Source organism: Parasteatoda tepidariorum, chromosome 10 (genome assembly GCF_982258835.1).
Source record: "Parasteatoda tepidariorum strain Cologne lab strain chromosome 10, Ptep-v5.0, whole genome shotgun sequence".
Lineage (NCBI taxonomy): Eukaryota > Metazoa > Arthropoda > Arachnida > Araneae > Theridiidae > Parasteatoda > Parasteatoda tepidariorum.
In genome coordinates this window covers 88,049,263-88,074,743 of record NC_141764.1, presented here as the reverse complement: position 1 = coordinate 88,074,743, position 25,481 = coordinate 88,049,263, and the positions used below count along the sequence as shown (strand labels likewise).

General features: G+C 27.4%; 1 protein-coding gene across 6 annotated transcripts in view; it reads right to left on the bottom strand.

Moving 5' to 3' along the window:
- The window catches only part of LOC107449899 (cell adhesion molecule Dscam1), a 268,555-nt gene extending 254,795 nt beyond the window's left edge, over window positions 1-13,760 (bottom strand). For 4 of the 6 annotated variants that reach the window (XR_015429738.1, XM_087153304.1, XM_087153306.1 and 1 more), the window contains exon 1: window positions 12,963-13,669. Coding sequence is in view for 5 of the 6 variants with exons in the window: in XM_087153304.1 (XP_087009430.1) it covers window positions 12,963-13,056 (94 nt within the window). In the remaining variant the exon portion in view is untranslated. Of the gene's footprint in view, window positions 1-12,962 lie in introns of all 6 variants that reach the window. The other 2 variants (XM_087153305.1, XM_087153308.1) reach the window with 1 other exon arrangement.
- Between the last annotated feature and the right edge of the window lie 11,721 nt (window positions 13,761-25,481).

The following is a 25,481-nucleotide window of genomic DNA, read 5'->3' as shown; positions in this document are numbered from 1 at the left end:
TAGGAAAATGATTTACAATTTACAGTTTCTAAAAAAAGTCAAGAGTCTTATAAATTTAGAACAAATATCAAATAGTAACAGATAAATTTAACAAGAATGTAGTGAAAAATTATTATTTGATTTTGAGAATGAGATTAATATGCATATTTAGAAATCATATTTGCCTATTGTGTTTAAAACTCTTTAAATCCATTTAATGATTTTTATTTTAAATATTTTCTAGAAACACTATTTTCTCTTTCGAAAAAATTAGTAGCTGATACACATACATTCTTTTATCAATTTGCAATTTCCTACGCTCCAATTATTCAAATATACAACAATGTGATGGTATTATTTTGTGAAATTCCTATCTATGTTGCCAATTCTACTGGAAAAGAATCATCTAGTAATTAAATGTTTATAATTGATTTTTACAGTGGGTGCATTATTTTAATGAGTCTGGAAAAGATTTTCTATTGTTATAATTAATAATGCTAATCCTAACATTATTACGCGCAAATGAATCATAGCTTATAATTTAAAGTTTCACTGTAATGCCAGTTTATTAATTTTATCAAATTTGACATTAACTATTACTGAGCAAAAGTATAAAAATTTTTATAATTAAACGTCCTTAAAATAAAATAAACTGTACTAAAAAGACTTAAAAATTCTTAACATATGCATTAAAAAAATGCCTTTATACGCATTTTATACTGAGAGAAAGTACTGTTAAAACTACTAAAATATAATAAAACTTTCCCAGTTTCTATCTCCATGGAAACACTGAAATGCTTGATACTTTTTACCGAAGTGTTTTGGTAATAAAATTGGAAAAATCAACAATTAAATATGGTTTATTAACATGTGATAAAAGTTTTAAAATTGTGTTATTTTAACATAATACCTTAGAGCATGCCATAAAAAAGATTTATACGGTTAAATTTACATTTAAGTTTTGTCCTTTTTACTAAATATGTGATATTAAGAACTATAATTTTGAAAACTAGAATTTCCGGTAAACCGTTACCAACTGAACAGAAAACTACAGAGTGAATGGTTTAATTAGCATAGATTTTGGATTTATTAACCCAAATTACATTTTTTTACAAAAAATGTTATTGCCATATAGTACTGTAATTCTACTAGAATTTCCAGTTATGCCATTGCTATACAGAACATTTATTTTGACATAATTTTGTTCACCGTGTAAGCAAACAATTAATTAACGTTATAGTGCATTAAAATAGAACATCAATTCACAGTTTTTTTCAGAATTTCGATTTTTACTGAAACTAGAGTTTATTTCAGGCTTACTCTTCTTGTATCTTAAACTCCTCAAACAAGGCATTGAATTACAGCACGAAAAAATTCTCTTATAAAATATAATTTATTTAATGCTTTTCTGAAAATATCGTTTAAAAGTAAACCATAATTCAATGCAAAACAACACTAAAACATTTATTTTTCTTCTGCTTAAATACTCTGCTCTATGGACCATAAATATTCTTATCTTTAAATAGCGCGATTTTATATGAATAATGGTGCGTAAAAACATTTAAGAAAACTTCTTAAAATATTTCCCAATATAACAGCATAGATGCTCAACAATGTGCTCTTGTTTGAAACCGACCATGTTTTATCTTAAACACCTCACGCTGGGAATTTGTAAAACATTTTGAATAGATTAATCGATGATATATCGATTGATAGCTTCTTATCAAGTTTAAAAAAGGAACACAATGAATCAAGTAGATAGATGCTGAACTAGATTCGCTCATTTTTCTGCTATTTTTTCTTGTGAATCTCTAATGTAGTCCATAAATTCCGTGTCAAATTCTTTTATAACAACGGTAGGATATGAAGTGAGTTGATGAATCGAAGGAATAGATGGGTAAATTATGATCTCATTTTTAAAAATCGTTTGCTATTTTGTTGAAGTAAATGGACTATTTTTATGCGTCTCGGGGAGATTGGGAAAAGTTGAAAAACGGGACTTAATGTGAAGAATAGCTTCAGTATATATATATATATATATATATATATATATATGTAATTTCACATTAAAACACAATTTATCGTGTATTAAGTTTCCGACTAGCTAAAATACTAAATTTTCACCTGTATCTTAGTCCTGAATTGAAAAAGAAATTTCAATATTTTCAGTTTTTGTTTCTTTTTCGACCATTTGAAAAAAATTTTAACATATTTCTTTTTAAAAGAAGAAAATGGTTTTATTTTTGTTGCACGTAAAAAAATTACTATAGTAATATGTATTTCTTCCCTTTAGCAAACGTCGTTTATTATGTTAATTTATTGAGCTCGCATGGATCAAAACAATTGCTTAATAAAACACAAAATCATTATTTTAAAGAATCGAGACAAGATAGTTTTTCAGTACTCTAAGAAAAAAAGTATGGTCAAAACGCACAGAATAGGGTAAAATTTGCCATATTTCAAGCTCTGTAGGAACGCCAAAAAGCTCGGTAATTATTACCTAAGTACTTTGGAAATGATTCTGGTGGCAAAATTAACGATAAAATGTTAGAATATATGATTAAATTTGGTAAATGCGTAAAAATTTGGTAATTTTACCCACAGCATTCAGAATAGATTATTAGCATTGGAATGTATTATTACCATAGAAATCCTTACCATAGCGGTTTAGTGAAAATTACAGAGCTTTTTTCGTATTCATATAGAGCCATAAATACGGTAAATCTTATCATACTCCGGTAATTTTGATATATTACTTTCGCTCACAAAAGTACGGAATTTTCCATATAGCCTACAAAGCTTATCGTTTTTTTCTTCTTTTTTATATAAATTGATCTAAATTATGGGTTCCTTTGAATACAAAGTGCTATTTTCCTTCATTTTAAGTTGGTTTTACTATTTCGTCCTTGTATTGCAGTGAGATAAAAGAGACTCAGAAATGGACTGGGTTAAAAAGTTTATTTTTCTTTATTTGTTCCATTCTGTACAAATGATAGTGTTCCAAATTATCAGGAATCCATATTACAGAGCTTAGGAAAATTAGATTTTAAATTACAAGTATAAAGTAATGATGGTTCTATGACTTCCATATGATATAGAACGAATGATATTATTTTAAACATGCTATGGAGCTGCATAAAATATAAGATGAGATAGTTCAGATACTAAGTTGATACTAATGACAAGGTCCAGAAAATACGCTTTCTGACATATACCTCAATAAACTTACCATAAAATACTTATTAGACATCCACTAGTTGATTAGGTCGTGGATTCACCATTTGAATTATCTCTAGGCATAACAGTCTGTATTTTCGAGAAAAGTATTTTGTTGCACACAAAACACTGTTTTTTTTGCTTCGTTTTTTAAATTCCATATAGAAAACTCTTTCTTGTTCAAAAATCAGAAGATAAAGAATATGCACAACGTGAATTTCCTGTTTCCATAAAACTATTAATCTTTAAGCGACGAGTTGAAAACGGACTTGTATGATAACTATAATATTAAGAAAATTAAATTACGCAGTAGGGGAACAATAATAGATTATTAATTTTTTATGTAATTAAAACTTGTGAACAATTTTTGTCGAATAGAATTGGAAAAAAATCATTATTTACGTATAAACTTCAGAAACTCATATTGCATGTTATTTGTGCTGTAAATCTGTAACGTTAACTCATTTTAAATATGCTACGTTAACCTAAGTTCATTTAATACAGTTAATACGCAAGTAATTAGTGATGCAAAAAATTAAATTAAACTGTATAAGAATGTGCATAATTATATACGTAAGGCTAGATTTTTTTTAATAGAAAAGCCACAAAATTAAAATAAAATATTTAAATTATAATAAAAGGAATACTTTAAATTAATGAAAACTCAGTAACCAGCATGCATTTTCCTATATGCCGATGTGTACACTATAGGTACGTTACATTAATGGAAATTCATTTTCCTTCACTAATTTAATAAGTTCATTGAAGTGTATATTTATTTTACTACAAAGTATGCAAGCATTTAATGGAGCAAAAATTAACAAATTGTTTCAAGATTATTGAAATAAGTGCAAATTCAAATGACTAGACTTTAAAAAAAGGAAATAAAATATATTATTCAGTTTTAATAACACCGCATTTGCTGTTTTATTTTTTTAATGATGCATATTAGCCATTTTTTTTGCTATCACTCGATCAGTTATCAATATCACTCGCTATCACTCGGTCAATATTTTCAGGAAAAAAATGAGATGAAAATGTTTCAATATTATTTTCACGTAAAAAAGCATACTTATTTTATAAGAATGCGCATAAATTCATATGTAGAACTAGATTTTTTTCGAATAAAATACTAAAAATTAAATAAAATAAATAAATTAATCAAGTAATGTGTTACAATCATAAAAATCTATTTATCAGCGTGCATGCATTTTCCTATATGTCACCTGTGTAAGCCATAAATGTGTTGCATTAATGGAAACTCATTTTCTTTTACTAATTCAACAAGTTCATTGAAGCGTGTATCTATTTTTGACTGAAAGTACTCTAACAATTAATGTTGTAAAAAATGAACTAAAACTGCTTCCAGATTATTAAAAAAAAATACATTTTTCAAGAGTAAATGTAATTTCATATGTAAGACAAGAATAATAAGAAAAAATGTTCAAAGAAAAAATAAAATATGTAAATTAAAATAAAAGTGAAGAATTTCAGAATTGAAATGTTCAGTTTTAATGATATTGCACATGCTGTCCCCATTTTTTTAATGGCGCATACTAGCCATTTCCTTCGCAAATTACACAGCATTTTTCTCTGTTTCTATGCAATATTTTCTTCTAAGCTCATTAAAAATAGCGAAAAACACTACCAAAACGTGAGGAAAAAAAGAGATATAAAAATAAATATTTGCTCAGGCAGAAATCTCAGCAGCTGTAAAGGGAAAAAAACAGATGAAAATATATTAGGCCATTAAAAGCGTGTAATCGTTTTTCACGCTTTCACCCACAATGGAGAAATAAGAGAAAAAGGAACTTCATTCCAAGATAAATGAAATGGTGTTCATTCTTTTTATATCGATCGTCGTCTGCAATTAAATGAGAAGGTGTAAAGATGCTGGAGAGTAAGGTTAAAGCGAGAAGATGAAGTTATATTGTTTCTCGATCCGATAACGTTCTGGGATACAGAGCTTGATTGATTGCATGCAAATCAATGCATTTTAATTTAGGCTGAACTTGCACTTATTAATGACGAAATCTGCTTAATTTCAAAAGTGTTTTCGATAGCAAATGGAAATAAAAGGAAGTGCTTAATTGATCGTTAGAATATTAATTTGAAATTGATTTCACAATTCCTTATGAGCGGATATTTGCTTAATAATAACAAGAATGGTTGAATATTTCTTAATTAATCTCTGCTCAAGTAACAAAATGGGTGAAAGATGCATTATATTTTCTACACCTAAAGTAAATGAATTAATATATTAACTAATACTCCATATCTGGAAATAAGAGAAGACTGGATCTGTGAGATCTAGATCTAGAATATTTACTCATAAGTTCAAGCTCGGGTTGGACAAGGGATCAGAGCTATGAGGAATTTTTCTTATACTTTATTACAGCTTTTAACCTAAACAAATGCACAAAAAAATCAGATCAGTTAATTATAAAAATTATTAAGACAAAAAACTAAGCGTAAAAATTATAATTGTTATTAAGAGTAAAAATTAATAAATAATTCTTAAAACAATATTTTGATATTTTGATTCTAAAAACAATATTTTGATATTTTGATTCTTAAATCAATATTGTGATATTTTGTTAATAAAACAATATTTTGATATTTTGATTCTTAAAACAATATTTTGATATTTTGTTAATAAAACAATATTTTGATATTTTGATTCTTAAAACAAGATTTTGATATCTTGATTCTTAAAACAATAGATAATATTTTGATTCTTAAAACAATGATCAGATTAGCATATTTTATTTAGTTTTCTAATCTCACTTGGAGAAAAAAATTATATAAACCACACTGTATGGAGATGACATTTCTGGTTAAAAAAAATTTATAATTCTAGTTCATAAAACCAAAATATGCCCATTTAAAAACAATTCTTTGGTAATTTTTTCGTCCATATGGTAACGGCTTTCCGGAAGTTTAAGTTTTCAAAATTATAGTTCTTATTACCACACATTTAGTAAAAAATACACCGAAATTTAACCGAATAAATGTTTTTTATGCCATGCTCTAAGGTATCGTGATAAAATGATAAAATATTATTATATTTACCAAATTTTATCACGTATTATAAAACCGTATTTTATTATTAATTTTACCAAAATAATTCTCATAGCGCTTCGGTAAATTAACCGAACTTTGTGGTGTCTTCATAGAGCCAGAAACAGGCTAATTTTTATCAAATTCTAGTAGTTTCGAACATTTTTTTCTTCCTCAATAAAAATTTTATTATAATAGCTTTATACTTTTTAAACTCCAACCTTACTCAGTCTTGTTAATTATCACGCTTGGTCGTACTTAGACTCAAAAATATATTACAAATCTTGAAATTTTTATATGCAATAAATTAAATTTCATTTAAGACCGATATTTTTATTTAATTATAAATTACGTATTTCAAAGTTATGCGTTGGACAATATGTGACGCATAGGTATATGTTACGTATTTGCACTGATTTCGAAATAAGAATATCGTTTAACAATTTTTATTTTATTTTTCATTCAATTTTTTATTTGATTCTTTACCAATACCATGCTATTTAAGGCCATGAAATATTTATTTTTCATTATTTTAATTATTTAACCGGAAATTTATTCCAAAGCCTGCAATTGAATAAGTTATATCAATAGCTTTCAGTCAAATTATAAATAGGGTGTTCCATAAACCCAACTATTTGCATGTATTTTTTTAACCCTTAAAGTATATACATCAGGGATAGCAAATTGATACTTAAGCGAGAAAAAAACGTATTTGAAATCCGATCTATATTTTTAAAAGTAGGTGGATGTAATAAGCATCAAAATAGGTTTAATTGAACGATGAAACTTGGTGTTTCAAATAATAGTCTTTCAGCTCCTGACTATTTTCTCCAGCAATCAAACTTACCTTGTTGTTTCATTGTGTTACATGTCAGATTCTGAATGCGATTTTAGTTTTTTTGTGCTCAAATACTAATCAGAAAATTCTGCCTTGATTCTTTTTTTCATTTTTGATTAGAGTTCAAAAAATCTAATTTAAAGGTTATATTTAACCCTTCCAGCGTTTAGCCCCTGGATAAAATTGTACGGTAATTTCCCAGCTACGCAACTCTCTACCATTTAAAACCATAAGAAAACTGGTTTTTGATGCAAGGAATATTACAACAAACAGCAAAGAAGGTTAAGAAATGGTATAAAAAGGGTAAACAAAAAATGCATACAAACCAGAAAAGTGTGCTGTTATCAGTAAAATTTATAATTCCCCACTAATTGCAATATTAGATTTTTGTAATTAAACAAACCATTTTATGAATTAATAAAACACTGTATCATTATATAGAGCCATTTAATGATTAAATAAAACAATTTATGACCGAGAAAAGTAATTAATGATGACTTAAAACATTATATGATTTAAAAAGCATGATACATGGAAAAAGCGATTCTGGTGAAACTACCGTGCGGTATGGTAATGATATTTCTGGTGAAAAAACTATAATTCATAATTCTGGTTAAAGTCAAAATATATGATCTCTAAACTACTTTTTTCGGTAAATCTTGCATTAAAATAATAACAGATTCCTGGAATTTCTGGAAATTTAAAATTAACCTTTTTTTATCACACTTTTAGTCAAAAATGCAAAACTTAAAAGTAAATTTAACCTAATATATGGTTTTTATGCAAGCTGTCACACAGCACACATAATAAAACCATGTTTCATTGCTAACTTTATCAAAACCAGTACCGAAGCGCTACGGTAGAAATTATCCAGCTTTTTGGGGTCACGAAACCTTTTCCCATATTCTGGCAGTTTTAGCCCTACCTTTTTTTTCTCTGTGTATGATAAAACTATGCAATTCCGGGATTAAGTAAGTTACTTTATGATTATCTAAAACACTTAACGATTAAATGAAAATTTAAAAAAGAACACTTTATGGTTAATTAAAATTTTCGGTATAGTGAATAATTGTTAGGTCACTCAATCAAGTTTAGTTTTAAGTGCTACAAATCATAAATGAAATGTAGGATCAAATCAACGAATTAAACCAATCAATTTAGGATTAAATATCAACTTAATATTACTTGCTACACAATTTAAAAGTTGTGGTAAAAACTTTTTAAAAATAGAATTATTAAAAGACTGATTTATTTTAGTTCTGTTCAATTAGTTCCTCTAAAATCCACAATTTTCTATTCTTTAAAATATTATAAACTGTAACTTTTTAGATTACACTAAGAATTATGTCATAAGTAAAATAATTTAATGGTTGTTGTTATTAAACTTCAATAATTAAACTTTTTAAATTTTCTTAAAGCATAAAAGGCCTCTTTAAAACTTGTATTGAGCAAAGACATTTCAAATATTATTAAGCTACGACAAACTATGAAAAAAGTTATAGAATTATTTGCATTTCTTAAGGAGTTACTTAAATAGCTAATAAATATCAAGTAAAATAAATATCTTTACTGAAAGAGAAATAAATATTTATTCATTGCGACAATGCACAATTGTTTTGAAAGCAAACAACATTAGAACAATTTTTGACAAAATTTATATCCTAATCTTGAGCAATGTATGCAGATATCTATTTATTCTCTTTATTTTATAACAATTGTTTTAAATTAATTCCTTTTATAAAGGTAATCCTGGTTTAAAAATTCTCTTTGAAGACAGAAACGATTTCAATGTAACAACAAAAGAGTGAAATATTGGAATAGAAATGAATTACAAACTAAAACAAATGGCAAACTTTTAAAACGGGGGTATTTCAATTCTATTTGTTTCAAGAATATACATCCTTTTCAGGGTATTTCTTTGAAAGAATCTACATTTATTAAGTTTCAGTTAAAAATATTTTATAGCTTGCGATGCAAAATTAATAACCTTTTTTATAAATCTCTCATAATTAGAGGTATAGATAAAAGACCTATTTAAAATAATTGCACTCTTGAATAATTTTGTTGGAATTTAGCTTTAAAAATCATTGAGAAATAATTTATTATTGAACTAACAATTAACTATAAATTAGTGTGCTCATATAAATGTATTTTATTTCTCGAAAATACACTAATTGAGAAATAATAATAAAATTACTCTATAATTTAAACTTATTCTGTTGCATTCAACTGAGTTTGAAATTGCGTGCGTGTAGGTGTTTTTTCGTTGCATAATTATTTATAAGAAGAAGAAAAAATTATTTCAGAATTTAAGACATAAAGTTATTAATAAAAAGCATATTAATGAAATAAGTAAGATACAAGGCACAAATCTAATTTTGCAAAAGGTATTTATCAAGCACACGGCAAAAGAAATCCGGCTCAAATTACGGTCTGAAGTACCAACACTTCAGTGGGTGCGTCATCCATCAGTGCTCGCATTATGTGTAAAATCTATTTTTATCGGAAAATATCATACCGTAATTTTTACGGTATTACTTATTTAATAAGAGTAATTCAGTAATTTTACGATAATTATTATTGTATAAGTTAAAGTATGTCAGTTTTTATTTTGTTTCGTAACATATATTCCGGTAAAAAAATATTTTTCGGTAAAAAGTACCGGCATCCTGTGTGCTGGTACTTTTTACCAAAATTTGATCAGGAAATTTTTTTTTATATGATTTCATACAATATTATTAAAATGCAATTTTAATAAAGTATTTTTATTGCTAGTGGTACAGATAAATGAAATCTGAACTTAAAAATTAAGCATCTTGTTATGTGCTTGATTTGCTAACAATATCTTATTATGTGATTTGATTTGCTGATGTCGTAAAAAAACATTAAATACAGATTTTTGTGTCTAAATAAATATTAACTTCTTATTAATTTGATTTGAAAAAAATAATTGCTGACTTTGTTGAAATTAGTAAACAAAAGTTTAAACGTAGCAGATCTTATGAAATTAAACTCCTTATTTAATTAAAAGGGAGCTTAATTTAAGGGGAAAAAATGATTAAACAAAAATAATATGATAAAGCAGTTGAAATATTATAAAGTTTATAATCTGAATAACGATAATGGACACAAAAACTAATATAAATTTAAATCGAATTATTTTTCTCTTCGAGAATAAAAAATAAAATTGCACAATAGAGTAAAAATATTCTTACACGATATGCACAAACACATTGCAAAACATGTATGAATATTGATTTGTAGATGTTTACCGTTGAATAATATTTCATGAAACTTTGCATGGAAATAAAAATTAAAACATACCTTATAAAAACCGATAACTAATAAGTTACGAATCAATATTCTGTTATGAAATGTATTAAATATGAAATATTAAAGAACAAAAATTAAAAACGCACATATTTATGAACATTAGGAAAATGTTTTGAAAAACCTGTCAATTTTCATGGACGGTTCATTAATAATCGCTCAGTTTTTAAAACAAGATCATTGAAATAAAAATAAAAAAACATTTTGTTTTTAAACAAAGTGCAATAAAATATTTAGTGAAGAAAACCGTGTTTACTATTTAGAGTAACAACTATAATCATTTATCAAATGATTGCCTGGAAAACAACCTGGCACGTAGACTAGTATGGACAAGCAATGCCATCTATTGAGGCTTTACTATATGAAGATTTATTAAAGTTAACCAAATTTAAGAAGTTGAAATTTACATAACTTATTCAAAAGTTCAGTTTAAAATCAATAATTTGTACTGCCCACGTGTGACGAGTTTCGTAAGAAAGGCAGTGAAACAACAGATCATTTTAACATCAAAGATTTAAACAGTATCCAGTTTATCATTAGGTTTGTGTAATTACAACATTTAACTATTATAATCGCTATAATTTTTATTATTTTCTCAAATGTTTGCGAATTCTTGAACTTGTTAACAGTAAACAGTGAAATAGTAAAAACTTTTTTTTGAAATCTTGGTTAAAGTAAAATTGATTTATTTTTTTACTTAAATTATTCAGCTGTCTAGATTTAAACGGTGAAGATATATGACAAATTTTAAGTACTTAAAAGACAAATTCATGTTTCATGATTTAAAATATTAATAACTCATGTATACTATAAGAAAGTTAATTGATAAGTGAATAATGACACTCTCATAAACCTTCAGAACAGCATTTTTTAATATAACTATAAGCATTTCATTACGTTTTGTTTTGTTTAATAAATTTCAAAGATATATAATATTTACCATAAACTTATGCCAGCATGTTTTTCCACAATAATGATATTGTGTCAAACTGTTACAAAAATATTTTTTGTTGTATTATAAAAGCTTTTAATGCATTAAACACACTGCATTTTCTTAAACAATTTAAATTATTATTGTTCAACAGCTCTTTCAAGGCTAAAACTGGACATTTTGTTTTATCATTATTATTGTTTCATAATCTTTTAGGCATCGAAATTCCAACAACGATTTACTGTTGAAAAATGTTATAGTTCGTTTACATTGATTTCAAGGTTTTTTTATCATGAATATTCTAGTTAGAAATATACCCATGTGTAATTGTTAAATATCTTGTTTTCTAAACTGGTTTATGTATAATATATAATAGTAATGTATAATGTAAGAAATGTATAATGTTAACTAAACATAAATAAATATTAAATATATTTTCGTGGCACAAAACTATGACTTTTATCGTCACGAAAGATGCCGGAAGTACTCCTCAATTAATATTAAGAATAGTTATATAGGTTCAACCAAACAAAAAAAGAATAGTTATATAGGTTCAACCAAACGAAAAAAGAATAGTTATATGGGTTCAACCAAACATAAGTAGTCGAAATCAATTATTCACTATAAAGTAATTCGCTTAAAAATCAAAGTAACTAAATAAGTTAATTATAAGATTCTTAAATAAAATACGTTTATGGAGATTTATTTCGCATCGCTGCAATAATGAGTTATAAATATACAAATTCCACATTTTTTAACAGGAAAATTAGATATTATTTATTTTAAGAATTTTGAAACGTTTTTTTTACATACTAAGTAATTAATTTTCAATGCGTCAGATTACAGATTTAGTCTTTGAATACATTCAAAAATAAGCATCTAAATGATTATATACCCTCATTGTTTTTTTCTCAAATTACTCTGCAAACTAATTTTCAAAAAAACTCATTGAAAAATAACTAGTTAAAATTACAAGCTATCATCTAGTTAATATAGTATGCAGATCATTCAAACTTGATACTAAACAAATTTCGAGTTAGAAACGCCAAACTGATGCAGCTTGCTGGCAAAAAAATAATCGAAACTTAAAATTTCTGTTATTGATCAAAACATCAGTATGCACTGTTGGTAATTTTACATAATATAGTTTTTATTATTGTTTTACCTTTGTTGATCCTTTTGCTCAGCATTAACTGCAGACAAATTTTAACAATCCTGTAAATTTATTAGTTTTGCTGTTTATCTAATGGCTTTTAAAATTATTAATTTGAAAAATTAGACAACTTGAATACTTTATCCAAATTAAATTATAACACTAATATTAATGGATTTTCCATTTTATTTAAAAAAACGATCTATGTAATTAAAAATTACTTTCTTATAATAAGCAAGTATTTCTTCACTTTTAAATATGCCGTTATTTCGCATAAAAATTGAAACTATTAACTGATTGAGTACATTCATTAGTAAAATTTTGTATTCTTAAATCATAAATACAATAACAAAGGATTATGTTAATCTATTTAAAAAGAGTTGTTTTAAAGTAATAAAATACATCTACTCGCTTTACTGTTAAGTGTATCAAAAGTAATAAAAGATATTACTTACCGCGTGCAAGGAGAAAAATCATCAATAAAATGAAATATGCCCTCTTTTCACAGTGAAGCAGCACAGCAAAACCCATTTGTAAACCAAACTTCATTTTACACTGAAGTAATAATACTTAAACTTCCAAATCACAGTGTAGTAATATTACAGTCACATAGCATTGAAAACTTACAGTATACTGTATAATTTCTTGTGTTTAATTAGCAGTAGAGATTGAATCACAGTAATCAAGTCAGTAATGAAAATTCAAGCAAATAAAAATGCTTCAGTTTGTCAAATAGAAGTATGAACAAGATATTGTTTGAATCCAAATCATATAACCTGACATTTGCTGTTTGAAAGTGTGTTGAGTATAATTCTTGAATAAACAATTTCACACCAACAAAAAGTAGCAATGACAGATTAGATTTTGAATCCCATCAACAAGAATCAACAATTTTGAGAATGCATTTCAAAGGGACAGACCACAACAACCATTTACATTAAAATATACCCTTCAATATCTTCTAAATATCATTAAACATCAAAGCCATCATTTAAATACACCAAATTTAACAAATCCATAAGTGTTTGCGTAAAAATGTTCTAAAGAATTGCAAGAATACACGTGTTTATTCGGATTGAAGCATCGAAACTATTTCACACCGGACATCAATTACTGCACGTACACGTGTGTTCGATCCAGAAACCTTTTCCGATGTGAGTAGGCAGCGCGTAGTTTTCCGGGCAGATTCGGGAAAAGGGATATAAAATCCGCGAGAGGTCGTTGCGATAGCGGGAGTGTTTATCCCAGAAAGCAACTTGCGGTCCATGGTGGGGCTGTTTTATAACCTGGCATAAAAACCTCCCGTTCCGACTGTTTTCACCGCATTAAAATTTTACGAGGATACGAACGTTTTCACTAGAGCTGGGAAGACGGTTTTGCTGAAAGAGTTATACAGGACTATAAAAATGAGGGAAAAGAAAACCATTTGTGGGTTTCTTGTAGCAAATAAAGATTGTACAGGAGTAGGAAGAATTATTCATTTTATTCAGTTTGCCAGTAACATGATTTATTGTATTGTTCGATTTTTAGAAGTTGAAAAATAACATTCGCTTAGTGGTAAATGTGATCACACACACAAGAAAATATTGTGCAAATTTCTTTACATACCTTTTTTTAAATGCAGTTTTATACTTTTAATGTTTCTAGAAATAGTTTTATCATGAAAAGCATTATTTTCATTAAGTTGAGGCAGCTGGTTCATTGAAATATTATTCCTATTATTTCAATGAAATATTATTATTATTATCCATTGAAGCATTATTATTCAGGTAATTTTCTGAAGAATTTCATATTAAAGCACTTAATTAGAATCTATGATGCATTTTATATGATAAATTAATGATACATTTTATATAATCAATGTTTATTGATCGCAGATCGAAATCAATGATTATTCAAGTTCTTTCTAAATGAAAAGGGCAATTAGAGCATTATTTTAATCGGTAAAAATATACCTGTGTGCGCTAATTCAGATACTTCAAAACTTCAAATTGTTTCCCATTATTGGGAAAAGTACAAACGTATTTTCATAAGATGTATTATTTTACTAATTGTCTAAAAACACATTTCATTTTAACTACTCTCGTGTCATACGTAAAATTTCAAATGGCAAATTTATTAAAAAAGAAGACATTTATACAATTTTATTACATGTAAACGAACTTGTAAATTCAGCGTTTTTTTTTTCAATTCTTTTAATCTAAGAAATAATATTAAAATTAGAATCATGAGCTATAAACCTCTCTTATGAAAATAAATACTTTTTTCCAATAATCACCCGATTGACATTCGTCATTCCGGTATCAGTAGGCAGATTTGTTGGATCGTTCAGGGGCAACACATCAGGTAGACTGAAGTTGCTCCCACAGTAAGAAAAGATAGTGAAGTGAATGAAAGGACATCCATGCCTCGTCCAGGATCTTTCTGATATGAGGTTAGCTCACGTTGGGTAGTCGATACAAAAGTATTTCTTTATTCTATTCAGCTATTAACTACATAAAATCTGCAAAGCATGTAAGTGTAAATCTAAACAAAGATTAAGAGATCAGTCGGAAGAATTTCGGAACAGCTTGTACACTGAGGAAAAAGTTAGGTTAAAACTATCAGAATATGGCAACATTTACTGATTTTGGTTCAATAGGAACACCAAAAACCTGGATAATTTTTACCAAACCGCTTTGCTAATAATTTTATACCGAACAAATTTGGTAAATGCGGTACTTTTATCGTGATACCTCAGACCATGGTACACTATCTACCAATAAGCATTTGGACACGTGTGATTGATAAGAAAAACAGACTTTATTCATAATCAATAGTTGGTAGAGCCTCCACGAGAGGCAATTACAGCGTGAACCCTCCGGGGCATACTTTCCACAAGTCCTTGTGTGAAGGCTAGTGGTATTTTCTTCCAATCGGCTAGGAGAAGACATGCAAGTTCCTTCACCGATTCTGGACGGGGAGTACACCCCTTGATTCGGCGATCCAACTCGTCCCAGAGGTATATGGTAATACTCACTCAAAATTTTTATTACAGCATTATTAGGTTTCAAATTGCGAATAATGTCCCTATAGTTAACTCATAATAAAAAATTTTAAAAAAACTAAGTGTGTGTGCTTGTCTTAAAAAAACTCTTTCTGTATCTGATAAATTGTTACGCTCTTCATAGTTAGAGCAAATCAAAATTATGGGACGTGTTAAACCCTATTATCATTTGATTTTGCTGCCTCTTTAAGGAGAAACAATTTTGAAAAAATACACTATCTACCAATACGTATTTGGACACCTATGCAAATGAGTATATCTGCGGTCCTGAGATACGTCACGCCCTCCTCCGGTATATATCGTGTAGGGAACAACATCGGCATTAGTCCCATGCAAGATGCCTACTGCACTATTTTGGATGGCAATTTGCTTCCTACGTTGTGACAGTTTTACGGGGTGAACCCCTGTTACTTTCAGGATGACAATAACAGTTGTCATGTCGCGAGGGTGGCCGGTGTACTACCCGTCCAAAATCGGTGAATTGAACTAACATGTCTTCTCCAAGCCAAATGGAAGAAAATACCACGAGTCGTCACACAAGGACTTGTGGAAAATATGCCTCGGAGGGTTCACTTTGTAATTGCCTTTCGCGGAGGCTCAACCAACTATTGATTATGAGTAGAGTTTGTTTTTCTTTTCAATCACACGTGTTCAAATACTTATTGGTAGATAGTGTGTTGTCCTGTAGAGTAGTAGCATTTCTGGTTTAAAAAAACATAATTTTGGTTAATAAAGCCCAAAGTATATGGTTGATAAATGAGTTATTTGATAATTTTTCCGTTCAAAGGATAGCGATTTACTGGAAATTTTGGTGTTCAAACAAGTAGCTCTTATTACCACACATTTAGTAAAAAATACAAAACTGAAATGCAAGTTTAGCCAAATACATGATTTTTATTTATACTCTAAAATATCGGGTATAAAATTACTGAAATTCACCACATTTACCAGATTATATCACATTTTATGAAACCATATTTAATTCTTAATTGTACCAAAAACATTACTGATCTTTTTGGTTAATTTCGTAAGACCAGAAACACGGTAAATGTTACCATATTTTGAAAGTTTTGACGTTAGTATTCTGGTAGTTTTGATAATTTTTTTTTCTCAGTGCGGCGTTATGAATCATCTAAATGTACTTCCTAAATTGCTTACAATTTGTCAGTTACAAATTCCATTAATAAAATAAATAAGAAGTTTAACTGATTAAAGTAATTTATTACTAGGCTGTTTTTTATTAATTTTTATAATAATTTTGCAGTTGTTTTCACTACAATAAATAAAAGAAAGTAAACCTTCGAAAAATTACTTCCGTTTACTTAATAACTAACTCGTTAAATTATTTCAATTTTTATTGCTGTCATGACAATATGACAACTCGGATACCAAATATCAAAAAATTCCAACAGCAAGGTATAATGATATATCAAAAAATTACACTATCATAGTCGAATCTGACATTTAAGAAGTTTTCTTTAATAAATTGTATTATCAATTAATGAAATAAATTATAAGTTTATACAGGACTATAAAGTTTTTACTGAATAAAACCCTCCATAAAAAAAATCTTTATTTTTAATAAAACAGCGAACTATGGAAGTTTTGAAAATACGGAATTTTTCTAATATTTTGCAGTAATTTTCCAACTGAATAAATAAAAAAAATCACCTTCCAAAGTTATTTTTCTTGAAATAATAATAATTAAATAAATATATTTTATTTTTCATGCTGAATATTTCTAGATGTTTAAAATATTTTTTTTCGGATCTGAAGTTTTATTTTTACTCCACTATCTTAACAAAATCATGCTAATCAAATATTATGTTAGGTATGAAGAGGCAACTTTTCTTCCTATTAAAACCAGAATTGTTACATTATTATTCTGACGAGGAAAAAATAAACTTATAAGAAAAATCTGAGTTATGCTCTTAATGAAGTCTTCCAAGTTTTAATGCATATTTTATGGTATTTATTTTTGTTTAGCCAGCTTTGAATTTTACTTAAGGACGCTAATTTAGAGTATTCTACAGTAAGCTTAAAATGTTTTATGCATACTTTTAAGAACATTTTATTTTCAAAAAAATAGCGTAGAAAGTATTTTTTTATTTTAATATTTTTTACAGTATTTTCTAAAATTCTTATATGTGTTTAAACTTCCTGAATAATATCGTAAATTCCTGTAAAATTGGTCGTATTTAAACTATTTAATTTCGAAAATTCAAAGATTTTTATGCTTATAAACTTTTCTTTTACATGCTATTTATTATTGAGCATTTTTGCATCAGACTCTCAAAAAATTTCTAATTTACACAAGATTGCCTAAGGAAGTCATTATGACTGCTTTTAATTTCAATTAGAAAAACAATGATGTATATAATGACACAATTTCTTAGAATTTTGCACAACATATAATTTTTTTTATTGTTAATATTTACTAAATAAAAAAAATATTAAAAATTAATTTTAAACAAATTTCTTTACACATTATTTATTCTTTTGCAATCCAGACATTTTGACTGCTATGGGCAGTATAGGTATATACTAAGTTTCAGTCTTTCTAGTGTTAAAAAAATTTTTTAGCGTTGCCCATAAAATTCCTTACCTCCATATCACTTTTATTCCATAGTAAGAAACAAATAGTAGAGCCAAATAGAATTAAAAAACATTTCTCATAAGGTAAATTAAGTAAAGCGGTAAAGATAAAATTGAGTAAATGTTAACGTTTCGTTTTGTGAATTTTGTAAATAAAAGATACACTTTTAATTACTTGTCAAGAAATTTAAAAAATATCATAGAAAAATAGAAGCGAACTTTAACTTTTCCCATCTATATGAGTCATCTTAATTTTCCGGCAATTTGTTTCTTAACACATATCTATGTGAGTCATCTTAACTTTCCGGCTACTCCTTCACTTATGATTGCTGTCGCGTCTTTTAATTGGAAAAAACATATAAACTTTTCCTAATTTTAATAAATAATAAATTTCATAGGAATGCATAGAATGTGACATTACATTTGATAGCTTTAATCATTTCCTAATTAGTTAAAAAATAAGAAAATGAAATATGTTTGATGACACTATTTTTAATTTCATTTCTTCAATTATACTTTAACAAATATTATTTTCCTCTATTATCAAAAAACCTTGACAAATATTATTTTCCTCTATTATCAAAAAACCTTGACAAATATTATTTTCCTCAATTATCAAAAAACCTTAACAAATATTACTTTCCTCCATTATCAAAAAACCTTGACAAATATTATTTTCCTCAATTATCAAAAAACCTTAACAAATATTATTTTCCTCTATTATCAAAAAATCTAACGTCTAATTCTAATGTGGTAAAAGAAGCAGTGATGGGTTAGGGGATAGAGAGTTCGCCTTCTAATGAGGTGAACCGGGTTCGAATCCCAGCAATAGATGGTAAATGCAAATTCTGTATCCAGCTCGTACCGGCCACTGTACTGACGTAAAATATCCTCAGCGATAGACGGATCGTGGGTTAGAGTCCCCTTTCCTTCAGACTATTCATGGAAGATTTTCGCGGTTTTCCTCTCCGTGTAACGTAAATGTGGGTAAGTTCCATCGAAAAGTCTACCACGAAGGTAAATATCTCCAAATGATTGATCCAGGACTTCCCTTCTTTCTGGATTGGGTTCAAAATAACAAGGCTACGGAGTTGAATATCAGTAGTCATAAATCAGTAGACAATAGTCGTAGTCGTTTTGATTATACATTTACTGTGTTTAAAAACGAAATCTTTTCTTGGAACTTGATACCTTAGGTACTGTTCTGTCAGCTGTGATTATATTCTGAGTTACAAACATCTTATATTTAACCATGTGTAATTGTTTCTTTTTATTAACTATGCACCCCTACTGAGGATGCGACATCAATATCTCTTCTGATTGATAGTGTTTATTTTCTTTGTAATGTTTGTTTGTATTTAGTTCATTTCTAAGTAACACTGCTTTCTGGATTTCGTATTTAATATTCTTCCTGTTTGTTAGAACTCTAATTTGAAAATTTTTGATATGTTTGCTTATGTGGTTGAACTGTTACGCGTAATTCGAACTTTCAGAGTGTCCCCGGATGCCTCCTTGAAAGGGCGTGGATGGAAGTTCAGAAAAAAAAAATCGAAACATTACGCATAAACTATAATCAGTCGTCTCAAACGTATAACCGTATACTATATCAACTATTTAAGCCATTTTAGTTAATCTATTTCAATGTAAGAAGATAAAACCACCTGAACCTACATGCTAATACATGCACAGCTAAACTACATGCATACCGCTTCAGTTCTAAAATGAAGAACACAAAATAAAATTTAAAAAAAAGAAACTCAGAACACAAATAAATGACAACAAATAAAAAATGGCGTTTACCAAATGTGGTATAGAGAACAAGTTAAAACAGGAAGATTTATAATTTGTGATTCTACTCCGAAGAACACACATTAATTATAGTGCAGCAAGTATAGTATGCCTGCTGGTATGACATTGTTTACGAGCTTAGTCTTACACTAAAATAGTTCATTTGAGATTAAAAATACTCAAACATTTCCTATGATGTCCAATTGATTTATATAATTCATTTGTGTGACATTATTTGGGATTTTTTCACCCAAAGAAAAAAATATATATGCAAAATTTAAAGAATATGGTAAAATTTATCACACATCAAAATCAGATATCAAACATCAAAAAACTCGGAAATTTTAATCAAAGTATTTTTGTAAATTTAACAACAAAATCTAATTTATAATGAATGATAAAATTCGATAAATGTTGTAAAATTTAGTATTTTTATCTTGATACCTTAGAGCATGACCTGAAACCAATTTTCAGTTTTGAGTTCGGTTAAATTAACTTTTCAGTTTCCTCTTTAATTTTTACAAATTAATACCCGAATTTAGGCTAAGCAGTTACCATAACTTTTTTAGTTTTCAATACTGGAATTATGGTTTTTTCACAGAAATGTCATTACCATAATCCAGTTCAGAATTATTTTCTGCTGTACCAGAATTTTCTTAAAAGCATAAAGTTCACCCTTTGTTAATTTTGATATTTAAGTATACATAAAGATTCTAAAGTAATCCAATTTCCCAATCAAACTAGGAAGTTCAATAGTTAAAAAAAGAAAACGATTCTGGATAACGAAACTTTACGAACCACAAAATCGATTATAATCTCCGCAAAGCTCGTGTATGCAGAACTAAGCCTCATTTCATTGGACAAGAACAAAATAAAAAAAAAGAATATTTTAATTTATAAGGAATACCCTTACAGTGGAATAAAGGCTTCTTACTTTCGATAAATTCAATTTCCTTTTTTGCAACAATGTTGCATGAAGAGGGGGACGGAAATCAATTTTCGAACTACGTCCGTCTTGCTGTTTCTTTTTCGTTCTTATAGAAACGCAGCTGTGCAAAAGGAGTACGTTTTCCAAGTCCTCTTTCTACCCATGAAAGAACCCTACACAGAAAACTTCTCTTCCCAGCTGCAATATTTTCTTTGTACCACCCCTTCACCCAATTACTGGAGAATTCACTGGGAAAAATTCGAAAAGCTAATTCGAAAAGGAACGATTTTTTTTTTATCTGACTCCGCGAATTGCATCTGTGCTTTTCTTGAGTGTTCCGATAGACAAATTGTCTCTTCTGTAAACAAAAGAAAATTTAAATTATTACTACTAATAATTAAATGTGCTTTATTTTTATTGAAAATAGGTTATTATTTCTGAAGCATTGGAATAATCGAATTTTTGTATAAATTGGGTAGAAAATAAATGGGTAGTGCTTATTATAAGGAACAAATGAATGGTGATTTTACTGCATTATCTGCATAATCGAATAAAATCAAATTAAAAATTGTACAAATGCTCACGTTTTGCTTTAGTTATGCTCTAAATATATGTTCGCTAGAAATCAAATAAGGGCTTTTCAATGGGAGGTTGTCTTTGTATTTTTAGTCATTCAATGTAATCAGAATTTTTGATTTAAAAATATTTCAAATGCTTTTGTTTCACATCGAATTCTTGAGCGATTTAGAACATCTATGCCAAATACTCATACTTAAAAGCTCTTTTTTACAATATATTTCCTTTTTAGTTAACCTCACAAAAAGTATTAAGTTCTATTAGTTGATTTTGTTTGTTTTTAGAGTTAGCTATTTATGAGTTGTGTAAATTTAAAAAAGAAGCATAAAGCAATTTTAGAATGCAATATTTATGTTCGAAGAAAAATTCGTCTACTTCAAAAAGGATAAGGAAATAAATTCTAGTTGTTATTTAAGGTAAAAGAAATAAGAACTCTCTTAAAAAATTACCTATTAAACAGTTAGAAATTTTAAAATCTGCTAATGTTTCACTCTTTTTATACAAAAATATTTATACTTACAATAAATGAATTACTTAAAAACCCAATTTTTTTTTCGATATTTTAACTTTTTTTAGCAAATTTGGACTATATATTGGAAAAACGAATCATTGCTTAAAAATACGATGAATATACTTATTCCTTAGGAATAAATGCGATTGATACTTTATATACCTCTGATTGTTATTTCCAACATTTTAGAATTTTTAAGACATTGATTTTATACAAATCATGTTAGTTATAACGTAGTGGTGCGAAAAAATGATATTTTGTATTACGTGTTTCTTAGAGTCGTTAAGTTTGGGAGGAGTTAAATTATTATTAGGTTAAATTTACGTCTCAAAACTTCATAAAACCTTTTGAAACTCCTTCAAAATCTTCTAAAATATAAATTTCTATGTATGTTTAGAGTATATTTGACTTCAGAGTTTTTTTTCAACATATAAAAATATATACTGTTTGATTAAAAAACAACTATTTCCGAATACTTTATTTTTACTCGTTAGGCTTTGAGCAAATACATTTTTGAATGCGTTTTGGGGGCCTTTTTAGACTCTAACTGTTATGCTTAATAGTTAATTTCCAATAGTAAAAAGCAAGTAATCTCTGCTTGGTTGTCTTAGAGAATGCTAGGAGTCTCAGGGGATTTATGATATTTAACGATGCAAGGAAGAATATTAGTCACTGATTAAAATTAAACCCAGACTCATTATTTTCGACGGAATATGAAAAAATAAATTCATATCTTCCATTATGTTTTTGTTAGTTCATAGATTATTACTTACATGCATAAAAAATGCATGGTAGAAATTTGTTTTCTGCTTTCTAAAATTTAGACACCCTTTACCGTATGTGGGGATGTTTATATAGTGTTTTGGAAACTAAAAAAAGTTGTTTTGCTGTTACAGAAAAATAACTTTTGTTACATTTTTAGTAATAAATTAAACAATTTGAGGACTTTTAATTTTTTGTACATTACACAGAGAAATTCCAGAATATTACATAATTTACCCTGTTTCTACCCTTTGAGAACACCAAAACAGTCGGTATTTTTTACTGAATTGCTTTGATAGCTATTTTTGTAAAATTAACAATAAAATACAGTTTTATAATGTGTGATTAAATTTTTGGTTAATGTGGTAAATTTTGTTAAATGTAAGAGTCACTCTTACTTTGTTACACACATAAAAGTGAGCAAGATGACAAAAGATAAAAGCCGCAAGAAAATTTGCAAAACAGGGTGACAGTACATTATATGACATGACAAATTTCTTTAAATATTATATAAACTACAGAATATTAACATCATTCGTAAAATGCATTGAAATTGCGTTTAATTTTATAAAAATCATTTTTGGAAACATTAAAAAGATTTAGATTTTTTGAACAAATCAGAACCTCGAAGACTGCAGTTTAACTTCTACATTGACGATTTTATCTTTACCCATCTTTGAATGTATGGATTTCAGCTTGTCAGAGAAGTTAAGACGGCTTGTGAGTAATGCTGTCCAAATTGTTGCTCTTATGCCCTTGTCTACGAAATTGGGGTGCCTTAACCGACATGAACCCTGAGACTATAGTTTGTCTAAAGTAAGAACTCCCCTAGACATTCGTCTGGATTCGTGGCTGTAACTATGGTAACTATGGTACAGGTTTTGGCTCGGGTCGAGGAGAGAAAGGGAATCTTTTTCTGGTGTTTATTGTGCTAGAGTGAAGAGAAGCTTACCTCCCTAAAATGGGTTATTCTTGTTTCCATAGCAGCAGACGACCTCAGACTTTGTGGTGCGGGAAGTTCTTACCGTAGACAAACTATACAAAGCGTGATTTACAACATTAAAACTCCAGCGAAATATTCAAAAATCATTATAATTTATATTTAATTTCATCATTATAATTAATTTTTGAAGAATTAAAAGCGAGAATAAGGAAAAGAATCAGATTTAATTAATGCACCTTTCTTCTCATTAACATAAATTTATAATTTTAGTGTTTAATACCAAACAGTTTTTCAGAAGAAAAAAATATATTATCAGTTTCGAGAGAAAAAATCTAATAAAACTTACACTGTGGAATAAAAATAACTACATTTCATATTTATTTCCGATTTTAAATAGAAGGAATTTATTTTGTCATTCTTATAAATCGGAAATAAGTACTTCATTGAGATGTTTGCTTCCTTTTTTATACCATATTAAGGAGTGGAACATTACATACACTACGTGTATTACCGGAAGCTATTTCATAAAATTGCTTTCGTGTATTCAATTTCCGAATCACGTATTATCATTTTCGATGAAATTAGATTTTCCCTTTATTTAGGAAATTCAAAACCGCTAACGCTGCTTTTTTAAATGATCGATCTGTCTTTATTATCATGGCTATCAGTTTTTTTATTCTTAACATAGTATTAAAGAACTAACTTTTTAATAAAAATATTATACTTATATTTAAAAATATTCATTATCATACACTACTTCATTTTAAATACGTAATTATATTTTCTTGTAAAATATCAAATACATAGATTTAATCTCAAATTTACATATATCGAATATATAAATATAATATTTAAAAAAATTTATAATGAGTGTTCTGATAACAGTGTTAAAAAAATTTATTAAAAAATAAATTAAAGCACATTCGTCAAAACAAAATATTCTAATAAAGCAAAATATTCTTCAAAGTTTTTCCGCGTTTAGACCGTTACAAAGCATTTAAAAAATTGTTATATGAATAAATATCTACTTTTCCACAAGTATTTTTTTCTCCTAGTAGTATGTCCTTTAAATTATATTTTCGTATATTGACATTTAATGAGTCAACGGATTAGAATTAAAATTAATAAAATCTAACAAATTGATTTGAATTTTTTTTAAGACTAAATTTAATAAATTATTGCAGATATTGTTTACAAACGAAAGAGTTTATTTTTAGAAAAATAGCGTAATTAATCTATAATAAGATTAAAAAAATTCAACTTACAGGTTTACTATTCATTTAAAATTACATTTATTTGTTTTATTTAATTTGTTTTTCTATACATAATAGCACATTTCTTTGAGAAATTACAGATATATAAAATTTTGATTATCGAGCATTTTTCAAGTTATAAATATTTATTATTTATTGCGCGGGTATTCTCAAATTCTTTCAAAACTAATTTTCTTCCTTTTAAATATAGAAATTAAATCTTGTATAAAAATTTAGTCTTGTTAAAATTATAGTTTCTCCTTTTTTGCTAATTCATCAGCTTTCATATTGTGTTTAAAAAGTTTTATATCATTTTATCAGCATAACTTTATAAATAAACGAGAGTTTTTTATTTTACTAAGTCTAACTTTAAATATTTATTTTTTTCAAAATAAAAATTTTGCCATGTAAGTATGGTTTCAAAACTTTTTTTAGCATAGTGCAAAGAACATTTTGAAAAATTATATATTTAACGAAAAAACATTATCGAAATCTATTGGTAGAAAATAATTTCTGTATTACAATTCCGACTTACCTTTAAAAATGCTGTCAGCTAAGACTAAATTGCCAGT